The 26,022-nt window shown below is 39.2% G+C and overlaps 1 protein-coding gene across 5 annotated transcripts in view; it reads right to left on the bottom strand.

Annotated features, from left to right (window-relative positions):
- Window positions 1-86: 86 nt before the first annotated feature.
- FSD1L (fibronectin type III and SPRY domain containing 1 like) overlaps window positions 87-26,022 on the bottom strand; it is a 36,985-nt gene continuing 11,049 nt past the window's right edge. For 2 of the 5 annotated variants that reach the window (XM_053932647.1, XM_053932649.1), the window contains 13 exons: window positions 21,758-21,853; window positions 20,712-20,843; window positions 20,080-20,181; window positions 17,588-17,610; window positions 14,527-14,648; window positions 12,735-12,944; window positions 12,299-12,397; window positions 10,863-10,989; window positions 9,196-9,228; window positions 5,932-6,029; window positions 5,256-5,507; window positions 4,837-4,925; window positions 87-3,446 (listed from right to left, as the gene is read on the bottom strand). In XM_053932647.1, the coding sequence (XP_053788622.1) occupies window positions 3,327-3,446; window positions 4,837-4,925; window positions 5,256-5,507; window positions 5,932-6,029; window positions 9,196-9,228; window positions 10,863-10,989; window positions 12,299-12,397; window positions 12,735-12,944; window positions 14,527-14,648; window positions 17,588-17,610; window positions 20,080-20,181; window positions 20,712-20,843; window positions 21,758-21,853 (1,503 nt within the window). In that variant the 3' untranslated portion in view covers window positions 87-3,326. The remainder of the gene's footprint in view (window positions 3,447-4,836; window positions 4,926-5,255; window positions 5,508-5,931; window positions 6,030-9,195; window positions 9,229-10,862; window positions 10,990-12,298; window positions 12,398-12,734; window positions 12,945-14,526; window positions 14,649-17,587; window positions 17,611-20,079; window positions 20,182-20,711; window positions 20,844-21,757; window positions 21,854-26,022) is intronic. The other 3 variants (XM_053932648.1, XM_053932650.1, XM_053932651.1) reach the window with 2 other exon arrangements.

The following is a 26,022-nucleotide window of genomic DNA, read 5'->3' on the forward strand; positions in this document are numbered from 1 at the left end:
AAAACAACCCCATGCTGTCGCAAACCCCGAACGCCCCAAACCCCCCCAAAACGGGGCGGCGGTAAAACGACACAGAGAGACACACACAGGGTTGCAGATTTCTGTATTAGTACAAAACATCGCGTCACACGCGGACGGCACCCCCCCTTCCCACTCCCCTCCATGGCGGGAGGTGCCGGGCAGGGACCCCGCGATGCGGCCCAGGGATGCTCGGGATCACCGGGAACTGCTCCGAAGGAAACCCACCGCCAGGCTGGCCCTGCCACAGGACACCCAAAAACAGCGACGCTGGAGCACGACATCAACACAAATCACGGTCAGCGTCCATCCAACACCCCGCACTCCCCAAAATAAAACCACGGACAAGCCCAACACACGCCCAGGTGGCTCCACCAGTTTCCATCTGAAACGTGGGAGGGGTGAGGAAACCTGCCACCTCTGCTCTGCCTGTTTGGTATTTGCAGAAGCATTTATATCCCTGGGATGGTTTGTTATTTTTTGGTGTAGGTTTTTTTTGTTTTAATTATCCTGTCTGACACTGACATCCCTAGCTGCAGTTAACACAGTTTTCCACAGGACAATGGCAGCTACACTCATCTGATGTATCAATACCTCAAGGAAAACCTTCAGTTCCTCACAAGTCAGGCTTTTCAGAGTTAAAATAACTTCAGAATACTGGCAGTCAGTACTTAAAAAAAAAAAAAAAAAGCAATTAAGGATCTCCTTTTGGTCATAGAGCAGAAAATTCCTCTTTTGCCACCACACAGTATTGGCTCCAGAGTAAATAAGCCTGGTGGATTGAACTACAGACCTTCAAAAAATCTGATCCACTGCCAGAGAGCCAACCCTCTCCAAATCCCTGGAAGTGGATTCACAAAGGAAAAGGTAACTCCACAGGCTCCAAGCATCCCAGTCCAGCTGCAGACACAAACCCTGCACCAATTGCAACAAAAAGCATCACTGGGACCAGTGTGGTGTTGCTCATCTTCCTATGATGATGGGTGCTGGAGAAACACTAGTTCAGAAAAAAACAGTCTAAAAAAAAATCTAAAGTGCTTAAGGCAATTCTTCATATCCCCATTTACTAAAAACAACTGGACTAGATGTTAGCAGCAAAAAGTTGATATCTGTGCAAACTATTACGTAACAAATCCATCCTTTTAAGGGTAAAAAGTCATATGTTAAGGTTCACCTAGGACATCAGTTAAACCAAAACTTGCAAGTCACAAGTCACAGTATGAAACACTCCCAAGCTTTACTCTAACTAACTGTTAAAAGAAAAATTACATTTTTACATCGGTGCATATCAAATTCACCTTGCAGGTTACACTACACCTTGCTAAAAAGGGAAAAAAAAAAGAAATTAAAAAAAAGGCCAAAAAACAACAAAAACAAAAACAAAAACAAAAAAAAAAAAAAAAAAAAAAAAAAAAAAAAACCAAAAAAAAACCAAAAAAAAAACCACCAAAAAAAAAACCACCAAAAAACCAAAAAAACACTTCATAATTTAAATGTTCTTATAGAGGGCTGGAAAATACTCATGGTTCTCACAACAAACACATTAGGTGGTTGTAAACATGCCCTTTCTTTCCACAAAGAGAAATTTGAAGAGGAACTGCAGCTGAACACCCAAGATCAAGACAAGTGGATGAGTGGTGACAAGGAGGTGCCAGTCTGTCCTGGTGTCTGTACACCACAGCCCTGGACTAGAACTGGTTGCAAAACTGAGTTTGTAGCAATTTATCCCCAAGAACTCCTAGTCGGGTGTCCAGTAAAATGGAAAGAGAAAAGGTTATACACAGAGTATTTGCATAACAGTAACATCTGCAGATAATGTGTGAAGCAAATTCAAACACTGCTGACCAAGAACCATGTCACTTCTGAGTATCTTTGTCCCAAAGCCCAAGCAACAGAACAGGCAGATGAAGGTACAGTTAAACTGGGAACTAGTTTGTACTTTCCTCTGCAAAAAAAGATTACAAGTTCACAATGCAAATAATTAAGAGATGCTCGAGTTCCAGATACAAAATAAACATTTAGGGCTCTGCCAACCTGTCAACTTCATTATTCCTCATGAAAAATAACACTTTCCAGAACAGGTAATTACATTTCCTTGTTAATTTTAACTTTTCACTGAACATCACAGCCAGTTTATTAGAAGGTTATCAAGGAACTTCTTCTCCTGAGAAATTGTGATGGACAGAAAGGAGCCATTGGTAATATTGAGGCTTGACATGATTAGATGTTCATGGTTTTATGGGCTAAAGGATACACAAAAGGAAAATACACTGGCCCAGCAGCAAGTGAGCTAAATCATTATGGACCATGAATTTATAACAGTTTTCAGGTGATACCAGAAAACAATCTTCAGTTAGGAAACACCTGATTCATGAGTGTACCTGAAAACTATTTATAGGCTCCTCGGCTTGATTGGAGGGAAGAAAGCAGATTAAAAAAGCCTGTAATAACCTAGTAATTCCCACTGACAAGCTGGGATTTTCCAAGAAGAATATAACATGATTTTTTTTCTTTTTTTAGCTCTCCCATTACTATGAATAATTTGACTACTGTTTTACTAGGCTTGCAAATGGGAGTCAAGGCAATGGAACAGCTACACATAAATTTCTAATGTAACTAGAATGCAATTAATGTAATGGTGACAAACAGGAGCCAATATCAATATACATGGTTTTAAAAAGGAGTTACCCATGGAAAACAGGAAGATTTTATACCACTAGGGGAAATAATCACAGCTTGCTCTTACTGTTTCTTCATACCAGGCCTACGTGTTCTTGTAATATCCTTCTGAAACCACACTGCTGTGTATTTTGCCAGGCTAGGCCAGCAAATCAGTCTGTTTGCAAAATGCATCTCGGAAATCACAACAACAGGAAGCCTAGTAACAATTAAATACATAGCTGAGTAATTTTCATTAGGAGAGCTAAAAAATGGTATTTGCTATATTCTTCATAGAAGAATAGTAGTTATAATAAAATTAATATTCAAGTCTGTAACAAAATGTTTGAATACAATATTACAAAAGTACATAGTTACAGCTCTTGGTTTCTCTTTTTTTTTTTTTTTTTTTTTTTTTTTTTTTTTTTTTTTTTTTAATAGGCAACAGTTCAACTTTCTGACATTTTTTTTCTGGATTCCCAGCACTGGTTCCTAACACTTTAGCCCCAAACCTTTGCACTATCAGTACCCAGGCCCTAAACAGCAGAAGGTAGCAAACCCAGTAAAATCCAATGCTCACAGGCTTGTGTGAGTAGTAGCTACAAAGAAAAACAAAAACATTCAGCAGTAGAAGTGTTGAACAGACATTACTAGGCAACATTATTTAGGTTGCTTGTTGAACCACCCAATCCATTTTCACTCTTCTGAAGAGTTTTCACAGCACTTGGCACCTGCAATCCAGTAGTCACTGTGAGCCCACCACACCAGATCTGGGGGGGAAAAGAAAAAAAAATCTGCATTATGAACCAAACACATCTCTCTTCTCCCATCCCACAATTAACCAGCACAAATACAGCTGTGTGTCTTCTGACACAGCCCTCTGTAAAACATTCTAATCACAGACATTCTGATTTTAAGTCCATAAAGTCTAAGATGCTTCACATACTATGCTTCATAACTAAGTTTGCAACTAAAACCTAGTACTCAAATCACTTGCTCCTAACTAGAAAAATTCTTTGAAGGCAAATGTGCCTGCAACAAGAAGAGTGACAATGAAAAGCAACTCTCTCACTAGGCTCCAGTGTATCAAAGCAGTGCTTATTTTTGCCATGTCATTGCAATTATATCAGCATAAACATATTACAAAAAAAATTTGAGAAGCTTCAGGGGCACAGGTATCAATGACTTCTATTCTGCACATGAAAGAATGCTGTATTTTCATGTTTATAAGTAAGTTTGAGAGCTGTAATTAAGTAGTTTGTCATTTTCACTTGTCCTGTTCAATCAGTAAGGCTGTTGCCACTCTGAGGGGCTGGCTGTGTGAGATGCAGAGGGACAGCCTGAATGTTGGCAAGCAACTGTTTCCCCAAGTGACTTGGGAACTGAATTTACATGAGTCAGCCTTTGCTATGCTAGGGAATGGCTAACACATGTATCCCAGTAGCTCTGAAGCTGTTCTTTTCCCTCTATGGTGAAAAAGATCAACAAGGCAAATAAACAGCCATGAAAAAATCTAGACCTGTTAAAATCCCAGGCCTGCACATCCTGCTCCCAAAGTGTGATGCACTTGATGGCATCTTAAAACACAGCTGAGGCCCCCCAAATTAGCTAAACTAATTACTTAAATCATTAAAGGAAAGCTAATAGTAACTAATCTTTCTCCTGTGTGTTTTGAGCCTTTAACACTGCAGAAAGTTGTTGCCAATTATCTTGGAGTGACAAAAAGGGTTATGCAGGGCACTTAACTGACTGGCAAGAAAATCCCACTGAGCTTTTAAAGATTTGAAAGGTGGAAACTTCTTTTTCCCACTGGAAAGCATCAGGTGCTGTTCTGCCCCATGACACCTGCTTTGATGGCTCAGAGCATCCTGGACTTCATCAGTTCGAATCAGTTACTGCAGTAGGCTCTTCAGCCACTGCAATATGCTATTAATTTCCTATACACAAATTTAATGACTTCTGTTTACACAGCTGAGACATCCAAGTGCAGAATCCTGCTGGGGTGCCACTATAAGCACCACACAAAATCCAAAAGGGAACAGTTAAACACTTTTAAAAATTACTAGTCAGCCAAACCAGGTGCTTGTAGTTTCCTTCTCTAAAAGAACAATTAAAACTGAATTCAGTGCTAGAAACTGTAAGATTTTTCTAGATACTGACCATGAAGCCTGGTAGCAATGGTTGGGTAAATTTTGTTCTGAAGGTGTGTAACAATGCCTTTGAGCTTGCATTATAAAACGAGAGCTGACCTAAGAGAGAGAGAAATAAAGAACAAGTTGAAATTCAGCTTAAACACAGTTTAAGCTAAGATGCAGTTGCTGTCTAACTTGTAAAAAAAAATTGATTCTTTTCCAGGTCACACTAAGTGTAGTCCGCAAGAGTGAAAATTCACTATTTTCACTGGATTTCAGTAGCTCTGTCACACAGATGAACTCAGGTCATTTGACAGGACAAGCACTTAGGGTCTGTTGCAAGACTGGATAAGTCTGGAAGTAATGCACTTCCTCAGCCTTGGACTGCTTCAGCTCAACAGAAATAGTATCTAACTCTTTTTACTAAATCTCTAATGTGCAATTTACCTCCATCAAAGTCACAGTATACTCCTATTCTGTCTGGGACAGGTATATCTAGAGTCTTTGCTTTATTGTTATGCTTTGCTGAGAATGTGGTTTGCAGCCAGTTGTTGATATGGATGCACCAGCTGGAATTAGTCTTTCCCAGCTGGTCAAACTTCCCCGGGTTTCTGTATGTTACTCCCACGCTGTAGGATTTGCAGTCCTTCTGGGCTCTCACTTCCCAGTAATGTTGTCCACTTTCAACAGCAGTGTCTCCTACCAACAGAAATACATTTAATTACAACCAAGTGTAGTTAATTACTTAGTTGAGTGTACCCTACAGGGCTGCCTTCCTAATAGGCACCAGTGATGTCTTCGCTATTTTATTTTAAGGCAAAGAAACCTGAACTATAAGGAACAAGAAAATTGTACAATAGAATATAAATATAAAACAGAATAATGAGACTGTATTTACCTATGCTCATTACAACAAGATATATTTAACAACAATTTATATCTAAAAGCAGTGCATGTCAGTCACTAAGAGCTTTGTAATACAAAGCAGAGTTGAAGACACAAAATTCTGGTGTTATATGGGCAAACTGCTCCGAGCAGGACAACGCCTTGAACAATCACAAACTTTCCCTCTAATTCTTGCCTGATCTGCCCTTTCCTAAAGGAGCAAACAAGTTCAGCTCACCCAGCACTGTGTAGGATTCACCAGCAAAGCGATCCCGGCTGCCCCTCGCCAAGGCTCTTGGACTGTTAGTGGATCTCTTCGGAGACGCTGTGTTGCTTCTAAAGGAGAGATCAACCACTCAAAACTTGGACACAGCCACAGAAGTGCACACTCAGGTGTCCCCAAGCCCATCAGGTGCAAGAGACACACACAAACACTCTAGAAATGACACATTAGTTGATGCTTCTAACAGCGTGCATGCACAAGAGCTGAGAGGGAAGAGATGACAGAAGAAAACATACAGAATGTTTTAAAAACAGGTTCAGAGGCAGCTGAGAATGGAAACAGAGACAGGAAAAAAGCAGATGTGTGGCACATGGTTTGAATTAAACACTTCAGGATGGAGAATATTCCAAGTTGTATAAAAGAATAATTTTAACCTAATGAGGTTTTCAAACTTTTTTTTAACCTCAGTTAGGCCCTCAGAAATAATTACTAATAATTTAACCATTAAATCGAGTGAGGGCTATTTGCAATATTCCTCAGTAGACAGAGAATCATATCTGCTTACTACTTTAAAGGCAATCAGTAGCAAAGAATTCTAACTTCTCAGAAATAGCTGTACAGTTTACAGTTTAATTTTATTGACAAAAACCCCAAAAAAGTATAAAGTCAGTCTCTGAAATACACCTGAGAAATAATTTTCAATTTCTCATCCTCTGGAGTCTATCACACATTAGCCTTGGAAGAAATATCACCTACAGAAGAGTTTTCTCTCCAACTGCTCCTTCAGTTACTATTTGGTAAAGCTACTTGCTAGTTTTATGACCATTAATACAGTGAAGTTCAGCTTGATTTCTTTTCAGTTAATTCATTCTTCTCAAAAAACATTCCAGAAAGGTTTGGGACATGTCCCTTTTACCCTAATACCACCACAAAAAAAAGTCACAAGGGAATCAAAAGCTAAGTGATACTAAGCTGCCAGATATAAGTATGCTAAAATCGAGTTCATTACCAAGTTTTTTACTCCACTTACAGAAGCCTACAAAAAAATAAGTGATGAAAAAGCTGTTTACTCAAGCATCACTATTCAGCATGTAACAGAGCACAACTAAGCTTCCAAATTGTTCACAAGAGGTAATGAAGGAGGTAACTGTATATTGTGCAAGCACCACATCAAATGCTTTTGGATTTTGTAAATATGGGGGATGCTGCAGTTTACTTACCAAAGGAAAAAGTTAGCAAGTGAGAGCGTAAAAAAAAAAAAAAAAAGGCAAAGCCAAGAATTAAAGCGTAATTTCAGAGGGAGGCACTCTGCAGATTCCAACCCGCTTCATGTGCATCAGATATCATCCACTCACATTCCCAACAAATGCTATTGAAAATTTTCTATTAGACCCAGCACAAATGGGCTATACAGAAAGCAATGTTGCAGTGTGGCCATTTAGAGAATCACAATAAGAAAAATGGAGGCACTTTGCTACAATTTTCTCAAGGTTAAGAAAGCATTAAAAACTTCTTGGTATCATTTACTTTGTCCAAGTCTGTAAATGGCCACTGCGTGTGCTTTGTCCTCTCAAAATTTAATAGCCTTTATCATTTCAGAAAATTACATTGACTATTTGACATAAAAGCTGCAAAAAAACCCAGTTGCTCAGGCTTTTTTTCCTTCACAGTGCTTACACCTCCCTTCCAATGGAAGGCAGCAAATTTCCTAACGGGAAGTCACTTTCATGCCTGTTTTGTAGTAGAGCACAGTCCTTATTAACCAGTAACTGACACATTTCTTCCAATATTCAGTGGCCAGATATTCTTGTCTCATGGTTTAGGATTGTTGCCTACAACACTGCAATTAGTCCCTATTTCCTCATTCATTTCAGAATATACTCCACACAACATGTGTTCTCTTCTGGAGAAGAAAAGTCAAGGAAGGAGAGCAGAAATTACTAATCTATTATGGTTTAATAAATGAAAGATAATTAAGAATTTTGTTGCCATTGTGTATTTCCAACATTTAAAAATTGCACATTTTTTGTTTAAAATTACTATACTACAATTTTTTCCCCCACCTCCCATGGAGCCACCTCCAAATTTCCCTTCTATTGCAGACAACTCACAGATGTTTTTAGGTGGGAATAAAAGCCTCCTACAAGAAGAAAGCTCATCTAAATCCCCTGCTATAAAAGGTCAGTCTGAGATGCAAAACTGAACATGTGACCTGTCCTTCTACCAAAGCAGAGCCAAGAACTAGGGAAGTTCTCTACAGCTACAAAGAGAGACCAAGGTGTAAAATTCCCTGAGCGGAACAAGTAGGAGCATCTCCACGACATTTTTTAAACTTAATTTAGCACAAATTGCTATAATTTGTGTAGTAGAACAATTTAAACTGAATGGCTTCAAGAGCTTATTTTGCTTTTTACGTAAGCTTTTCTTTACTTCTGATTTCAAATCAGATACATATCCACCTGATAGATGAGTAACAGGTGAGTAAAACCTGTAAGAAATTAGGATCCTGGGCATTTCTTTTGGTCCCACAACTTCTAAACCAGCAAAGGAAAGCAAGATATCAAAAATAGGAAAAGTAATTTCTTAAAAAGGTGTTTTACTGGAAACACAGTGAAAAAACGTGACGCTAAAAAAAACCACAACTGCAGAAAGAATACAAGAATATTTTACCTAACTTTACATCTCAAAAAACGACTTCTCATTCAAACACTTGGTTCTGCAATTGGAAACGCCATGAAGCTTTTAACGTATGCTTCACCCTCTTCAAACATGTAAAAACACTTCTTACCCTCCGATGTCTAGTAACAGCTACAGCACAAGTTCAGAAGCAAAGAGGCTTTTGATGTTCAAAAATAAGCACAATAAATTATTTTAAAGTTCTCAGAAAGAGAACTTTAACATATTTGAGACCTTTAACATATTGTGAGACCTTTAACATATTTGTAAAAAATTTGCCAAAGGGTTAAAAAAGCCTCAGTATGTCTGTAACAAACAGGGATCTTTGGATCAATATTAAAATACATGATGCCCTTCCAACCATTGGAAATCAGGTTTCATTCAGAATAGGATGAATCCTTCCAGAAAGACTCTCTTCTCTCTGGAGCATATATAGTCTCTCTGAATCCAAATTAAACTGCAAAATAACTTCTAAATGCACATGTGTACTGTTACTGATAAAGGCTATTAGATTTGTTTCTCGTGACATCAAGCAAAGGAAAGTAGCATAGATTCCCAACAAAACTAGGTGCTAGATCCTAGGAATAAGAGGTATATTATCACCTTCTATTGCTCTTCAGCAGAGGATTCTGGCCACTGTCGACAGAAATAAGTAATTATTAAAGAACTGTTCTATCACTACAGTAAATTATCCCCAGTTTTACAGTGCCAATAAGAATTATTCTATCACACTTATGGCAATATATGCCTGTGGAGAATGTATTTGTTCATAAATTATCTCAAACTGTAAATATGGAAAGCCAATAAACCGAGTCTGAGGAAGTAGTCAGTTCTGTGGATGCATTCCCACAGAGTATCCCAAAAGCCCAAGAGGTGAGGCACAGACTGGGACTGGGGTCTTGGACTCTACAAAGATGCAGCTGAACCAGGCTCACAGCTCTCCAGGTGAGAGAAATCCACACAGCAGGACAGGCTGGGGGACATCCAAGGAAAGAACAGCTCTGCAGAAAAGCCACTGAGAGAGAGTTGGGGAAGCAGAAGTTGACAACAACAGGGCCCTGTGCCCTCGTAGCAGAGGTGGACAGCCACACCCAGCCTGCAGCCCACCAGGAGCCCAAGGCAAGTGACTTCTCTCCTTTTGGCAGCTGTGTCCAGGTCTGGGCTCCTTGGATTTACACCCTGGCATACCAGAGCAAGTCTGTGGAGAGCCAACACCACATTTAAGGTTGGGGGCACAGAAAGACAATTGGGTTTCTCTGCCTGAGGAAGACAAGAACCAATTGCTGTCTTTAATGAGGTAACAGGAAGGGGAGCAGAGAAGATCAAGCCAGGCTGTCCTCACAGGGGTCACACTGGTGGCTGAGAAGCACCTGGGAGTCACTGCACCACAGGGAATTCCAGACAGGTACCAGGATATTCCTCCCCTCCCATAAAAGTAGCCTGGAACAGAGGGCTAGCAAGTTAACACATTCCTCATCCACACATTCTTCATCCTTGGAAACATTCAAGGCTTGGCCAGAATAGACAGAACTAAACATTCTTCCAACTGCATTTATCTAATGACTCAGAACAGCAGACATCTAACAATCTACCAAGAGCTCTGCTGAAGTTAAGTGCCTCTCCTGGATGAAAACAGTATGTTTAGAGCTGCCACATCCACAATAGTTATGTTTCATTATCCATTACCTTTTGCTGCCTGTTGTTTTATTGGTATTTTTTCCCCTTCAGTGAGGGTTTAAGATAAATTCAGACACCACTTATACATAGTACCAGTTTTATTTAACCTCTTCTTTCTCAAAAGGGCAAGGCAGTCAGCTCTTTCCTTATTTTTTTAAATTGTAGAAATCCTGCCTATTGACCAGAATTGACCTGCAATACTAGTAAACACAGAATTACACCAACTGCCTGTTCACATTTACCTTATCTACTGCCCTGGCCTTATGTGGCAAGGTTTTGGTACCAGGAGAAGGAGAAACCATAGAGCAGGTGGGTGGGCACCTGGTAGGTAGCCAAGGTCAGTCCATCACAACTACACTTTAGCTCAGTACACTGAATGATACCCTAACAAATGCATTTTTTAAATAAATAAATATTATTTAAGAATTATGACACAATTCTAGCCTCTACATCAGTGTGATAGAAGAAGGAAAATAAAAAAATTTAAAATTTCTTCCAGAAAACATTACTGAATGAATATTCCTCTCGTGTCCCACTGTCCCCAAGTGCTTTAATTCCTGCCCTCTTCCTTTAACTGCCAGAAGAGTTCTTACCTGTTTTTATTTTCCTTTCCTTTTATTTTTTCTTGGCCTTTGCCTCCAGTAGGATCCCATTCAACATAGTTGTCTTCAACTTTCAAGTTCAGATGAGATGAAGTACTGTCCAAACTGAACACAAATGCTGGTCAAGACAAAATAGAAAACAGTGAAATGATATAATGGTTATTCAGAGAAAATTATAGAAGCAGTAGAAAAGTTGTCACAGAGTTTTATTGAGCATAATGGAAACACCAGCTTTTCAATCTGACACTTGGAATCAAAAAAAGTAATACAACAGGTTCAATGACCTAAATATATTTACAGACTGTTCTATAAATGTCCTGATATCAACAGGTATTACCATCTGACCCTGAAAGAACATATACTTGAGATTTTTAAGAGTTTAGAGCTCAAAAATGCACAGATGTAATGAACAGTTAAGTACATGGACAAAGAAATTGATTTTCTCTGGATTGGTTATTAAAGAAAGTGAACTAAGTGTTCACTCAGGAGTAACAAAAATAATATGGGAAGCATGGTAACTGCCCAGACAATCAAAACCAGAATTATTTTTCTGGTACTGGACCAGGGAATTATGTGGCTGTTAAACAGATCGTATATCTCTGATAATGACTGTTGCTTAAGAGTACTAAAATAATTGTAGAAAAGTTACCAGAATGCTCATCAGCTCATTCAAATTCTATACAGCTTTATTCTTATGAAATAACATTCAAAAGGAAGAGAATTTACACTTATATAAATTATACAGTTGATACCAGTCATTTTGCCCTTTATACCAGACCTGGATATAAATCAAACCTCAGGATCACTCTCTCACCTTAACAGCTAAGATTTGTGTTCTGCCACAAAACATTTCAAGAAATGTTCCAAGAAATTTCTCTTTCAGTTTATTTACAAAATGTAAGGAAGCCACTCTAACAATTCTCAGATCAACTGACTTCTAACATCATGACTACACACCTTAGGCAATTTGAAGCTGCCAGCTTTTTAAATATTGACAGTGAATAGAAACTGCAGCTACAAAGTCAAGAAAATCCTTTCCAGCAACTTCTAGTTACAGAACGCTGTCTGCCATTAATAACAGGATAATCACATAACAGGATAATTGTTTAGATGCCCAAAGAGTCATCCACAATGTTCATCCTTCTTCTTGCTGTATGTTGGCATCATGTAGCAGCACATGGGACTGTCACTCCACAGTTCAAAGCAACCAGTGCCAAGCTTTTGGAGAAAGTGACATTAACTGCCCCATTTTTTCAGGGTCTAAATGCCGAAAGGGCAGCTTTGTGCCAATAAGCTTCTTAATCCTTCACAGTTGTTTCCCTTTCCACTTAGGAAGTGTTTCAGCAGGGCACATGCAGAAGCCGACTGAACATAACAGATTCAGGATTTTCACCACAGATAAGGTTCAAGAGTTTTTCAAATTTTACCTTTGGTTTCCAGAGTCACGGGGTCGGAGTATTCACCTGCCACTGCTTTGTTGCAAGCTTGTACTCTAAGGTTCATGTATTTTGTATCAAATTTCAGACCTACAAAGCAAATGTTTACAAATTTGAAATTGTGTTGATTACTGATAACTCCTACAAGACTAAGATCTATCCCCATGTAGCTGTCTTACATTTACCTCAATCTGCAAAAAACATGTTTGAATTGATGTGAACTTCAGTGTGAACTTCATTTAACAAACAACTTTTGATAAAATCTCAAAGTCAAAACAAAAGACAGAACTGTTATTGTACAAAGCACCCATGACTGATGTGATATAATGGCAGCTTCATTACATGCAGAAAAATGGGCATTTTGCAAAACTTCCGAGCATAAAGAGTTATATCAATATTCTTGGGTTTGAAGTATAAAAACCTTTACCTGATAATGTGTATTGAGTAGCTTTAATGTAGTCAACTAGCTCCCAACGCTGTTCCCCTTTTAGTCGAGGGAGCCCATCAAAGTTGGTTTTCCTATACTCCAGCACAAAATGATCAATTCTGCTGTCCTCCTCAGGCATTCTCCATGATATTGTTATGCAGTTGTCAGCAACCAGACACGCTGCTACATCTATCTCAGGAGCTTTAGGGACTGCAGAAAGACAAGCACACAGGTCAGTTTGAAAAAGAGAAGGCTAGAGTAGAGTGGACTTACAATTATGAACTTACATTTGGAATAAACACCACACAGGAAGAACACAGGAAGAACACCAAGAAGCAAACTTCTGTTCCTATGTCTGTGGAATGTAAGTTCAGCTGCACCCCTTACACAACATCAGTTATATTTATTTCTATCACTACCAACACTAATATTTTCCTCTAGTTTTTCTTCAGTTCCCCAGTTTTCTTTTCTTTTTACCCTTTTGTCTTGAAAGGAGGGGGAAAACAGCTCCTAAGGTCTACTAAAGACTGAAGTTCTGTTTATAGGCAACAGTATTCTACTTCTGTGAAATCAAACAGCACTTAAGCCTGTGGAAAAGAAGTTCAGAAAAAAAAAAAAGGCATTTACATACTATTTTTAGAATCTAAAGGACATGTAAGGAAGACTTTTGCTGCAGAAAATGAAAAAGTTTTATTGATTTCAGTTTGAGCTTTTGGTATCTGAGTAATTTGGAAGCACAGCACTATAGTAGAAAAAGGAAGATTGATATCCAATCGATTTTCCTGTTAACAAATCAGAGGCCCAATTCAAAATCCTATATATTTGACAAGAAAAAACGTATAGGAAGAGTCACACTAAATAATACCTTTATCTAGATGCAAAACTTTGTTCACACTTGCTGTTAGATCTTTGCACTCCCATTGCTGTTAAGCAGGTGAAAAGCAGGGCAGTGATTGACACCCAGAGTCCAAGACGAGAAGGTGAATTTCTGCCTGGACACTGCCAGATAACCACTAGGAATAACAGTGGTCATTTACTACACCTGCTACCACAGACTGTATCTGCAACACATGGGGCAGAAATGAAAACTGATGCTGCCAAGTCCTTAATAGATTTGGATTCATGACCTAGAGATGAAACAACTTTACATCCCTGCCAGCAGTGTCAGTATAGTCTCAGTAACAGCCAAGGGCAAAGTGTTTTAAATTGGAAAGCAATAGGATTAAAAAGGCATGAAAGATACACACTGGTCTAATGCACCCAAGTTTACTGTCAAACAGGAGTAGATGGATTAGTACACCATTTGTACTATGGTAGTATCACTGTACTAATGGACTGTCCCTCACCTGTATTTCAGACTATGTCACCACTCTTGTAAGCAATGTGTAAGTTTAGAGTTTCACACAACACTCCTGCACATGAGCAGGACTTTGGAGCATCACTCAGGATCAAGTTGGCATGGACAGTCCTAAGAAACCTCAGGTAACTTTACAGAGTATAGAGGAACTGACAACTCCTGAAAAAGCATGGTCCAGAAGACTCACTCTCACTTCTGAGATCAACACTGTTTTCCAAAATGGTGTCTTGTGTAGAAATTAACACAATAATGCTAGAAAACTCTCATCCTCAAGGTATCCAATTTAACATACAATGAGTAAGAATGAGTTTAGGTACTCTGAAAAATTTGCTTATTAGGGTGCAAGAGGTGCAATTTTCTTTTATTTCGTTGATTTAAATATAGCAAGCTGTTCATATATAGCAACAAATTAAACTCACTGAATATAGTTTTTACCTGGCAAAAACTTCACAGCTTGGAGCATCCGCTTTTCCAGGGCGAAGTCCACCATCATATGAGTCATACTGTCACTGACTTTTGGTTTCAGAGAGAGGCGGAATGCTGAAGCCACCGTGACACTGAAGCCAAGACAGCAGCATTAGCAAAATGTATTTCACATTGTCACTTCCTATATCCCATTTTCCAAAACAGCAATCAGACAATCTGTATCACTGACGTCAAACTATCCATCAAAGATTAGAACATTTTTCTAACGCATAATTGTTTACCATTTAGCACACTCAAATTAGAAAATTTTGCTAATGTGACTGTCTCAGAATATTGGTGTGAGCTACCAGCTGTTCCATATTACTAAGCAAATAAATACTAATGAGGTGACTAAAGATTAAAACTTTTTACTAGTGACAGAAAACCTGGATAAGAAACAAAACAAAATTCACATCACTTGACAAAAATTCAGCAAGTATGAAAAGTTTGGAGTAGTGCAGACTCAGGATCATGTTTATGCATTTCTAAACAGAAATTAACAAGCTGGCTATGCTGATTTTATATCTATCTATTACCTTATCAGGGGATTAAGTGATTTTTCAAGCTGCAAATTGGAACATGCAAGCACCAGACCAGTTTTACAAGATACACTGAACACTGAAGAACCTTAATTCAACAAAGGAAATGCAGGGTCCTGCACCTGGGCAGGAATAACCCCAAGCACCAGCACAAGCCAGGGAGAACTGGCAAACAGCTCTGCAGAGAAGGACCTGGAGGCCCTGGAGGACAAAGAGCTGTCCTGAGCCAGCAGAGTGTCCTGGGGACGAGGAGGCCAATGGGATCCTGGAGTGCACTTGGAAGGACACTGCCAGCAGGTCACAGGGGGATCCTGCCCCTCTGCCCAGCCCTGGGAGGCTCCTCTGGACTGCTGTGCCCAGCTCTGGGCTCCTCAGGGCAGGAGGGACACAGAGCTCTGGAGGTGAGCAAGGGCCTGGAGCATCTCCCTCACCAGGAAAGGCTGGGGAAGCTGGGGCTGTTCAGCCTTGAAAGGAGCCCCAGCTGAGACGGGCCCTCAGCCCTGGGTGTCCCTGTCTGCAGAGAGGGGCAGAGCAGGGCCCAGGCTCTGCTCCAGGGCCCAGCAATTGGCAGCAGAGCAATGAGCAGGGACTGATCCCAGGAAGTTCTGCCTGGACAGAGGCAGAACTTCTTCTCTGTCCAGTGACCAAGCCCTGAACACACTGCCCAGAGAGGCTGTGGAGTTTCTCTCACTGGAGATATTCCAGAGCCTGGACACAACCCTGTGCCACGTGCTCTGGGATGACCCTACTGGAACAGGGAGGTGGGATCAGATGACCCACTGTGGTCCCTGCCAACCTGACCCATCCTGGGACTCTGTGAAGCACACCTCCTATTTCCACTCCTGAAATCTTAGCTAAGTACTATTATGAATGCTTCCGAGACATTTTTGTACTCCAACTACTCTACCAAAAAATCCAAAAAAAGACCAAGGCTCTCATGTAATTCTCATGGCCTGAAGATATCAGGCCATGCAGCAGATTTTGAGAGTAACATTGATTCAGACAATATAGAGATCTCAACTCCTCCCTTAAAAACGATTCTCAACTATAAAGTAATATATACGCTACCAAAATCAACTGCCAAGACCTGAATCCATTTTACACCCACTGATGTGTAGCACCTTTAGAACACCTAATAAATATCCATTCCTGCACTCCACCAGTATGTAAGAGAGATTGTATGCTAACCACAGATACATCAAAGAACACTGAAAAACAAAAAAAATCTGGTAGTGTGGAAGGAAGAGGAAATGTGAAGTTTAATATTAAAGTTATATGCAAGCCAGGAGTGATGAGCTTTGCAATTTTGGGGTATGAGACAATTATGAGACTGAGCTGAACATCATGAAAGACAGTTCAATTGATTCCCCAAGACAAAGCTCACACTCTGAAATTTAGCATGGGCTGTCTAGCACATCAATGCTCAGCCAGATGGGTAGAGAAAATCCCTCCTTAAGGAAGAATAATCCTCTGATTAGCAGCAAGGGAACACCAGGGAACAGTGGGCTTCAGACAACTTCTTAACTTCTGCTCAGACACCAGTCTTGGGCAGAGAACCACAAAGGATTTGGTGATAATTTCAACAAACCAGAAGAGGATGCTTATTACTGACAAAAAGTACTAAGGAGTCCCATCACTGACACTATCCACTCTCCCTCTGGCCTGTTAAGGATACTAAATCTTTACCTTTGGAAGAGCAAAGATTAACTTGAACTCTAACAATTACTCACTTTACACATAAGTTCAGAGAATTTAGTAAATCAGAGCCTTCACTGAAAAACCTGTACATTGAAAGCCAACCTATTTGGTCCAAAAAAGCAACAACATCCTGTGAGCTGCTTCTCAAATATTATGTACATCACAGAATGTTTTCTGAATCAGAAGGTCATATTCTTGGAATAGAGCTAACATTCTTCCAAGTGAAGAAAATGACCTTAGTATTGATTTTGAAACAGCAAAGTTTTACTTTTTAAACAATTGTTCAAAGAAAGGCTACGACAAATGATAATTTCATGGTCACTAGTGTCACCAGAAGTATTTCAACAGCCACAAGACTTTTTACATTTTGAAGGAAAATTAGCTAGCAAAAGTCTTAACAACAAAAAAACCAACAAGATTCTCTCACAACTCAAAGGGGCAGAGTCAGCTTGAAACATCATTAAATTCCAGCCATGAGGTATTAATAATAACCTTATTAACAATAATAATTAATGATATACATATATATTCAAAGACATAATAATTGCAGCAGTAGCTGATGCAGAGCTCCATTTCCCTGCATCAAAAATTTCTTTTTATTTAAAGTTATGGAAAGCCAGGAAAAACCATACTACATGAGCAGCACAGAAGTTTTTAGTTCCCTCTCAGAAGCTGTGATAACACTTAGAAAAGAGTGAATTTGATTAAAGCTGACTATGGCCCTTTTACAGTAAATGCATTTTCAAGGATAAGATTAATTCAAAGACACAAAAGTGATAGATTTTGTACTGTACCTATCTTTGATCTGTCTGGTAGCCTTGATGCATGTCAGGGAGGAGAGAGAGAAAGTAGTTAGTATTTCCATGCAAGTATCAATGGCAGTAACATGCAAGAAGGCCAAGAACAATCTCTGCTGTATTGCCCAGATTTGAAGTTCAAAATGAGTTCAACAGTTTCCTCAAAATAAACTGTCCTGTGAAGCATGTTAATAGCATGGGTTAGCCAGCAACACTGTAATATCTGGGGGGAGATAAAAACAGAACCAACACCAAACCAATTCCAAATTAATCAACTTTCTGGGTGTGACCTTGTATTTTCAGATTTCTGTTAATCAGTTAGAGCTACTCTCCATGGCTTTTTAAAAAGTGCTGCAGGACCAAGCCAACATTATTTAACTGCCATGGTATTTTCTGAGAAACTAAGAAGTGATTATCTGTGGCATTAACCATGCCTGACTTACTGAACTACACACCACAGGATGCATGCCCGGATAAATAAGAAAAAAATTGGACTTATTCTAACTTTTCCTCTGAAAGTTAGGAAGTGTTGTTGGAAAAGTGTAATAAAAGACTCTTTCTGTATGTCAGCATTCAAAAATGACAGCAAATAGTTATTCTCAAATAATAGCACTGAAGCAGATACAGAAGTGATGACATTTAAAAGATAAACATCAACTGGCAGGTAGAAAGACAAAAATCTCTCTCCTTCACCAAAAGGAGCTGCAAACCCAAGACAAAAGATTATTGCTGAAGTACTGAGGGCTTGGTTGTATCTACTGAAGCCTTACTTCAACACTGCTCCTTGATCCAGTTGCTCATTCAGCTAAATTATCTTCCCTTTCAAAGACACAAGAATCATCAGGCAGCTTCCTAGTTTGAAGTAAAAAGTGAAGAACTTCCCAATTTTTCACTAAATACAAATCACACTGAAAAAAATAAATAGGAAATCAGGCTGTCCCTGCTACAAAACTGATTGTATATTCCTAAAATGGGAAGAATAAAAAAAACCAAGTGTATAGAAATAATTTAGCTTAAGAGGTACCTCAAGCTTTACCTCAAAACAAAGTTACTGTAGGAACTACTGACTGACTTTCCTACATAACATAAAACAGAGATACTTTCCTACAAAATCCTTGGGTTTCATCTCCATGTCTTGTAAAATATGAGGTAGCCAGGACTCAACATCTTCTACAAGACACTCCCAGCTTAACTTCATTGCCTTTAGTTTGTTTCCAGGCTACTGACAGAGAAGGATCAGCCCATCCCAGAGCAGCTGCCCAGCAGTGTCTGATCACATCCTACATAAACAGTGAACTCTCCTGCAATCTGCCACTCATGTTCCTTTGACTTCCAGGTAAATCAACTCCAAGAATAAAGCCACAAAAATATAACATAGGAAAAAAAATTTTAAAATGATCTTATGCTAGTAGCTCCTGAACTGATTTACTAGAGTATCCAAAGAAAATTTGTGAATATACAAGAGTCAGGGCTGGAGCTGCCCCTTCAGGAACACTTGCTATTCCTACCAGCAGAGTAATAGAATTAGCTGCCTAATAGCCAAGGCAATATTACCTTAAAATGTCATCCCCAAATGCACAAGTGCAATACCAGTATCAAATCCTACATATTAGAGCTTACTAAATTGGATTTAAGTATCTTAACCTTCAGACTCCAAATCTGAAGAGGTTTTCCCCCAGCAAATGCTCAGACAGCTTTCCTTAGTGTTTTTGATTGGGAAAAAAGCACTAGAGAGATCTGAAACAGAACAACTTCCAAGAACGTCAAAGCTGCATTTTGCACAGAGTTCAAGAGCCAACTTAGTTTTTTGCTACAAGGCAGAAAGGACAACTCCAGCTGAAGAAAAATACTGTTTAGGAATTGCCGCTCTTCGAGGCACATAAATCAAAGCTGACACCCAAAAAGCACAACAGCACACAAACATGCAGCCAAAAGGTAAAACTGACACAGGAAGACAGCTTTCCCCCTCGCTCTTTTAAACTGATTTGTGTCCTTGTTCCCATTAAAATGTAGAGAGGAAAAAAAGTAATTGGGCCTTGGATTTGGCATAGCTGATCCCACTGCTACCACCAGGATTACTGTAGCAAGCATTAGTGTACTGATTCAGTGGATATATGGAACTGTTTCCTTAATTTGCAAGTATATTCTTCCAGTTAGATGCATGCAACTTCACCCTCCCTTTCTGGGGTCATCTGTGCAAGTTTGCTTAACAATGACAGTTGTCCAGGAGAAGGCATTTTATTCCCTCCCCATCACCCAAAATAAGAAAAAAGCCAACTTGTTTTATCTGAAATTGCATAAAAATTCAGGACTACAACATTTAACTTTGCTTTTCAACAAAGCAATAACTGTATTTTTATATGCCTGTCTATCCTCTCTCTAAGTACACCAGGTAAGTTTGCAGTGTCCAGGAGAGTAATGCAAAGGATCTTTCAAATCGAGACAAATGTCAACACCTGTCTCACACACATCCAGGCAATGTTTTCTACCTCTAAGAGCTCCACGGGGTTCTTTATGTCCAGCGACTGCACAGCAAGTTCCAGCAGCTCTTCTGAGCTCTCCAGGGCACGGCTGCACTGGCTCAGCTGATCCTGGAGAAAAAAACAGAAAGAATAATGTGATGTATTCCCACCAAAACAGCAATTTGTGAGGCACCGGTCCTAGGAACTACACAAATTTGTTACGCATTTGTGACAACTTATTCCCTTATATAACCAAGGCCTCTGACAGTGCCCTCACTTCACTGTGCTTGACAAGTGCATAGTGATACTTGGCACATCCCACAACTCCAAGCAGGGGGGGAAAGCTGAAATCTGACTTAAAAGCCAGATTTAATTTAAATGTCCTGTTTCCCCCAGCTTCAGGGTTTCAGAAAGCAGAGAAATAAACACTTATATTCATGTGCACTACAATTTCTATTTACAGGACTGCACTTCATCACTGAATGACTGTGTAGCAACAGCCTTGAAAAAGGCAGTGACTGTATCAGCTCTGAACTGTCACAAGACAATCCTGAAAATCAATATTGCTGTGTAACAAATGGGGATAGCATAACATGAACAGAGGAAGTTTAAAACTGCTTCTTTGCAGCTGCAAAATTTTTTCAGAAGGAGTTATTTACCTGCAGAGCTTGAATTTTACGAGCTTCTTCTTGCTGAATAGTGTTGGCCATGCTCCCCTTCATCTCATGTAGGACAGAATACAGACCATCAAACTCCTCATCTAGCTCACTGATGGCATTAGAGGAGTTTACCTGAGAGAAAAATTGAAAATGCTGTTTAAACTGGAAACAACACAAGGAAACTGAAGATCACACAACTCCCCACATGTTTTGCCACAACCTTGTGACTTATCTTCTGAGCTTATCACAAAGGGAAAAAATATTGGGAATCATCAAACAATCTCCTAAGCAGACTCTACATCAGGATACTGAATGATGCAATCTGTGAAAATTCCATGACATTCAAACTTGCACAAAACCAGCAGACTTGGCTATTTTGTTCCATGCCAAAAGCCCTGATTTTCCTCACACTATTGTATATGGATTGCTAGATGTTTGGAAGGAGGAAGTTACCCAGTTCCAAACAAAAATATTTCACTTGATGCTAAAAACTGCACTCAAGAAGGCAGTTTAAAGATTTGCTGGATAATTTCAATTTCTGCAGCCAACCTGACTCAGGTTTAGGATGAAACAACTTTTGGCTGATTGACAGGCTGAAGGAACCTAAACCTCATCCTCATGCAGATGCTCTAACAACAATGTGTAACTCTAAACTAGAGCCCAACAATTTGAAACTGGTGAAAATAGAAAAACTAAAGATTTTTCTCTCAATTACCATTTTTCAGTCTATCAAACAGAACAGAACTCTGAAAATACAGACTATTTCCCACTAACGGCAGACTCAGATCTTGCATCAGATTAAAGATGATCCTTCCCACAGAAACAAAGTTCTACAAAACCTCTTCACACAAAATGCAAGGCCACCACAGTTGTCATCTAGAGACAGACTTTTAAAAATAAAGTGGTTTTCTGTCTAATTCCAACATGAAGATGTATTTTTAACTGGATTCTCAAAGCCCATCCTTTAGACACTACACAGTTTGAGACTAAAAAAAGTGAAAAATTGCCCCCTTTCAGATACAAGTTATGAACCTTAAAATAAATACCTGAACATTTGATATGGTATGGTTCAGCATGTCAATGAAGTTGTGAATTTCATCATTTTTGTTCACTAGAGTACTGACAATCCTTTGCAGAGTTTCCTAGAATTACAAAAGCAAGCAAGAGAAGTTGTAAAAAATTTTCTTGCAATTTTTTTTTCAAATCATTACCATTTCAACACGCATGAAAACTCATCACAGACATTCCAGCTGCAGCAAATTCAGTTCTGACAGGATCAGAAAATGCATTTTCTCAGGACAGAGGAAGAATATTGAACCTCTAGGAAGCATTCTACCAAATTCAAGATCTCCAGGTGTTAGTCTGAGAGAAATCAAGAACCTGCTTTAATATACCCCACTGCTTGACATGTTTTTCTATGTAAGTCACCTGCACCAAAATACCCACTGCCACAACAGCTTCTCCAGACGAAAAAGCTGGTGCTTGTGCAGCCAAACAGAGAACCAATAAAGAAAAGTTTAAAAGCTGGTAAAAGGAAACCCAGAAGAAAAGCTGAGATTTCCTTATGTCAAAAGAAGGTAGTGTGAAATAATCACGCTGACAGTTTATTCTATATGCAGAATAAATCTGTAAAAGTGATTTGTAATCTTATTCTACAAGTGGGAAAATATTTTGGGTGAGCAATTTCTATATTCCAATTAAAAGTGACCTCAAAGAGGAAAGCTTACTGACAGCTGAGAAAGAGAACCAAGGTTATTTCAGTGATGTGCATCCCAGCTGTTCAAAACGAAGTAGATTCAGCTTACAAAATACATACCAAGCCAGTAAAACTATTAAAGTACACCAAAACTTATTTTAAATTAAATAAGGCCACCAAGTCTAATTTTGTTGAGCAGCTACTCACATATTCTAAGAATTTGACAAAAAAAAAAAAAAAAAACAATGCTTGGTATTTAAGTAAAGTTGTATTGTTCATGAGTTTTAAGAAAAGTTGTATTATTAAAGCATATCAGGATAGTTAAGTAAAAATAAAGGATAAGATGAGGCATTAACTAAGAATTTTCTGTAATTCAACTCAGGCTGGCTGACTTCTAAAAGAAGTTTTAGAAGCAAATTTAACTTTAAAAAGACAGGTAAACATTGTCTTAATTAATACATTATTAATCAGCTGATCCAGAGTTTCAATTGCTTATCCTAATGTTGTTACTTGATAAAATTTAGGAAACCAAGGCACAGATAGATAATAAAATACACCTTGGAAACAGCCAGACGACCAAAGGGATGTTGCAGAAATCCCTCCCAGAAGCAATTTCTTAATAACCATGTACTACCCAGATCACATTTGTTTGCTCAAAGGCAAGAAAAATGTTTTATCCTTTCACAACACCCACAGTGAAACTCAACACTACACCAGATTTAAAGAACTTCTCCCCTAGACCTAAACTGTTCTCTTTCCTCTGACACCTCCCCGGGCAGCTGCCAACAAATCTGCAATGAGATATTAATTGGTACTCCAGCCCCTGCCTGTTTAATAGTGCCATACTCAGGAAGTTAAACCACAAGTAGAAAAAGACAAATTTTAGTGCTTTTACCACAGGTGTTGATGGTGTTATACACAGAGGTAACAGAAGAGACAGCAATGACTTAGGTCTGGACTCTGGGGGAACAGAAACAAGACCTTGGCTTCTTACACAAACAGAGGCACAGAAAAATCTTGACCACTTCATTACTGAACCTTCACTTCGCCTGGCGAAAACCGAGCATGTTTGAAGGCAAATTTGTACACATCAGAATGCTAGATGAATAGCCATTGTCCAGCCAGCTGCTTCTGCATTCACCACTGACCAGAGGCAATTGTTTTCACAGGCCAGATAGCCTGGAGATAAGCCTTAGATCCTATGAGCACAACTGTCAATTTGGATGAACACAGAAAACTCACAATCCTCTTTCAGCACGGATCTTAGGGCTTACTTGGCTGCAACACATGGGGGAAAAGTGTTCTTGTGTGCAGGGCTGAACAATACTGCTCAGCCTTATAGCTACATCCTGGTTAAAGGAAAATATCTGCATGTGAGGAACATTTAAAAGACCTTTACACAGCCAAATGTATGGCAGCAACTGCAAGCCAGCTGTTAAACAAGATTTTCACCTGAAGTTACATTTAGCTGACTACATGTGGGCTGGTACAGGTCTTCTTAAGTAAGCTATCCATTTCTCGGTTATGAAATTCAACCAGGTTTGGTGAATTTTTAATGAGTTTGAATGCTGTTTAAAAGTATCCATCAACAGTAGACAGAATTTTTCTAAAACACCAATGTACAAGCCACCAGAACAACAAAGGCAGCTTGTAGGAACCACTATCTTATTCTATTTCCCAACATAATTTTCTCTTCACTAATATGCACTAAATAGATTTCCTTCCAGACACTGCATACATGCCAAATTAAAAACATGCTGCAATATTTCCATTTCTTCCTTTTAGGGGATTTTCTGAAAAGCCAGTGTAATTTTTCAGGGAATAAAGAGTTCTAGAAAAATTACCAATGTAAGCAGCAGATGAGGCCTACATTCTACATTAATTTATAGAAGAAACTCAACAGAACTAAGCCCAGTAAAGTTTCTTGGTATTTCTGCACTAAAGGACATTTATTCTATTGCCCACTGATGAATGCAGTATTTCACAGACTTCTAGTAAAAGTAATTCTCTTTGAGCTTTCTCTCTGACCGATATGTGAGGTCAGTTTCAAATGGATTTTCAAAGCATTATGAAATGTTTATTACAGAAGTAATTTTTGCTGCTGCCAGTGAGCTTCATGCTGCTTTTCCTTTTTGTGTCCTAATCTCACTCTCTGAATCTAATGCATTTCGCTGGGGAAAAAAGAAATACAAACATGCCACTGGTAAAGCAAGAGTGTGGATGAGCAAAGGATGAAGAGTAAAAAAGGACAGAAAAAAATAAAGGGAAGCCCTACAAGATGTAGTTTATAGTCTTGCCAGGTGGATAAAAACAGAACCCACCTTCGAAAGTGAGTAACTAACATGACATGGCACCTCTTGAAGCAGACCTCATAAAAACTGGATTTTGAGAAATTAAACAATCACATCAATGCTGCAGAAGAAGTTACAAAGTTGCTCAAGATCATACTGAAGGCTCATGAGCTGACTGCATGCAGAACAGTTTCTGTAACAGTCCTGGTTCTAGGACAAAATCACAAGACATTATAACCTTCATATCCAGATCAAATTTCAAGGTCATGCTTACTTAGGTTCCATTAATTTAAACTCCTGCACTTGTCAACACAGTGAGGTTGCCAGAGTTTGAAGAACTTCATACAGTACAGGTGACATTACCAAATTAACCCTTGGTAGAGGAAGTACTGTAAAATACAAGATCCACTGCAGTTTTACTGCTGTTTCCAGAACCTCTGGAATTCAAATATGATCAACGACCCTGTGGATATTCTCAGCTCAGTCAGAGAGAAAAAGAGAACATTTCTGCCAGGCTAAGCCTAGGAAAAAGTCCGAAAGGAATGTAAACAATCTATTACCTTGCTTTCCGTTCATATTGTTTATAGATATATTCTACCACGCTGACCTAAGTCCAGTGTACCAATCAGGTGAAATGTTTTTACTTTAAGACCAATGGAATTAATGTTCATGATGTTCTCTATAAAAGAGAGAAGTGCTTTTGAATAAACGCTCATTTTGCCTTCAGAAATCCTACGAGTCATTTTGCCTGTCCCTGGCTCAACAGCGTCACGACCCCATTCAGAAACATCCACCTAGAGCACGCACAACAGGGGCAGTCCTCATTTACTCTTCCCCCAGAAGGGCAAATCTCACATAGAGCAGGCAAAGACAGACCCAAATTGACAGTTTCTACCAGAAAACCACTTTACAAAGCACACCTTCAGAGATATTAGCATAAATACGTTTTATGTAAAATAAGTTACATAGAATTACAGTATTTTGTGATTCAGCTGGATTTGCTGGAGCCTTCGGCTGCCAGCTGTGAGCTCACAGCAAGGTCTGCTGTGGCAGGGATACAGTTAACTTCCTCAGTAATTTCCCAGTAACTCCTACAGTGCTAAGGCTTGGCTTTAGCAAGAGAAAATTACACTGATCTGTAAATTTCATTATCAGCACCAAATTACTCGGACCCCACATCACACAAACCCCTTCCCAAGCTGAGGAAAGCCGACTGCCCAGAGAACGAGGAGCCCTTCTGCACTGAGGGACTGGAAGCCAAGGGGCTGAGCCACAACTTTTTGCAGAGGAATATCTGTTCAAGAAAGCCCCAACGCTCGGGTGC

The sequence above is a fragment of the Vidua chalybeata genome, chromosome Z, assembly GCF_026979565.1.
Source record: "Vidua chalybeata isolate OUT-0048 chromosome Z, bVidCha1 merged haplotype, whole genome shotgun sequence".
In the NCBI taxonomy this organism is placed as follows: domain Eukaryota; kingdom Metazoa; phylum Chordata; class Aves; order Passeriformes; family Viduidae; genus Vidua; species Vidua chalybeata.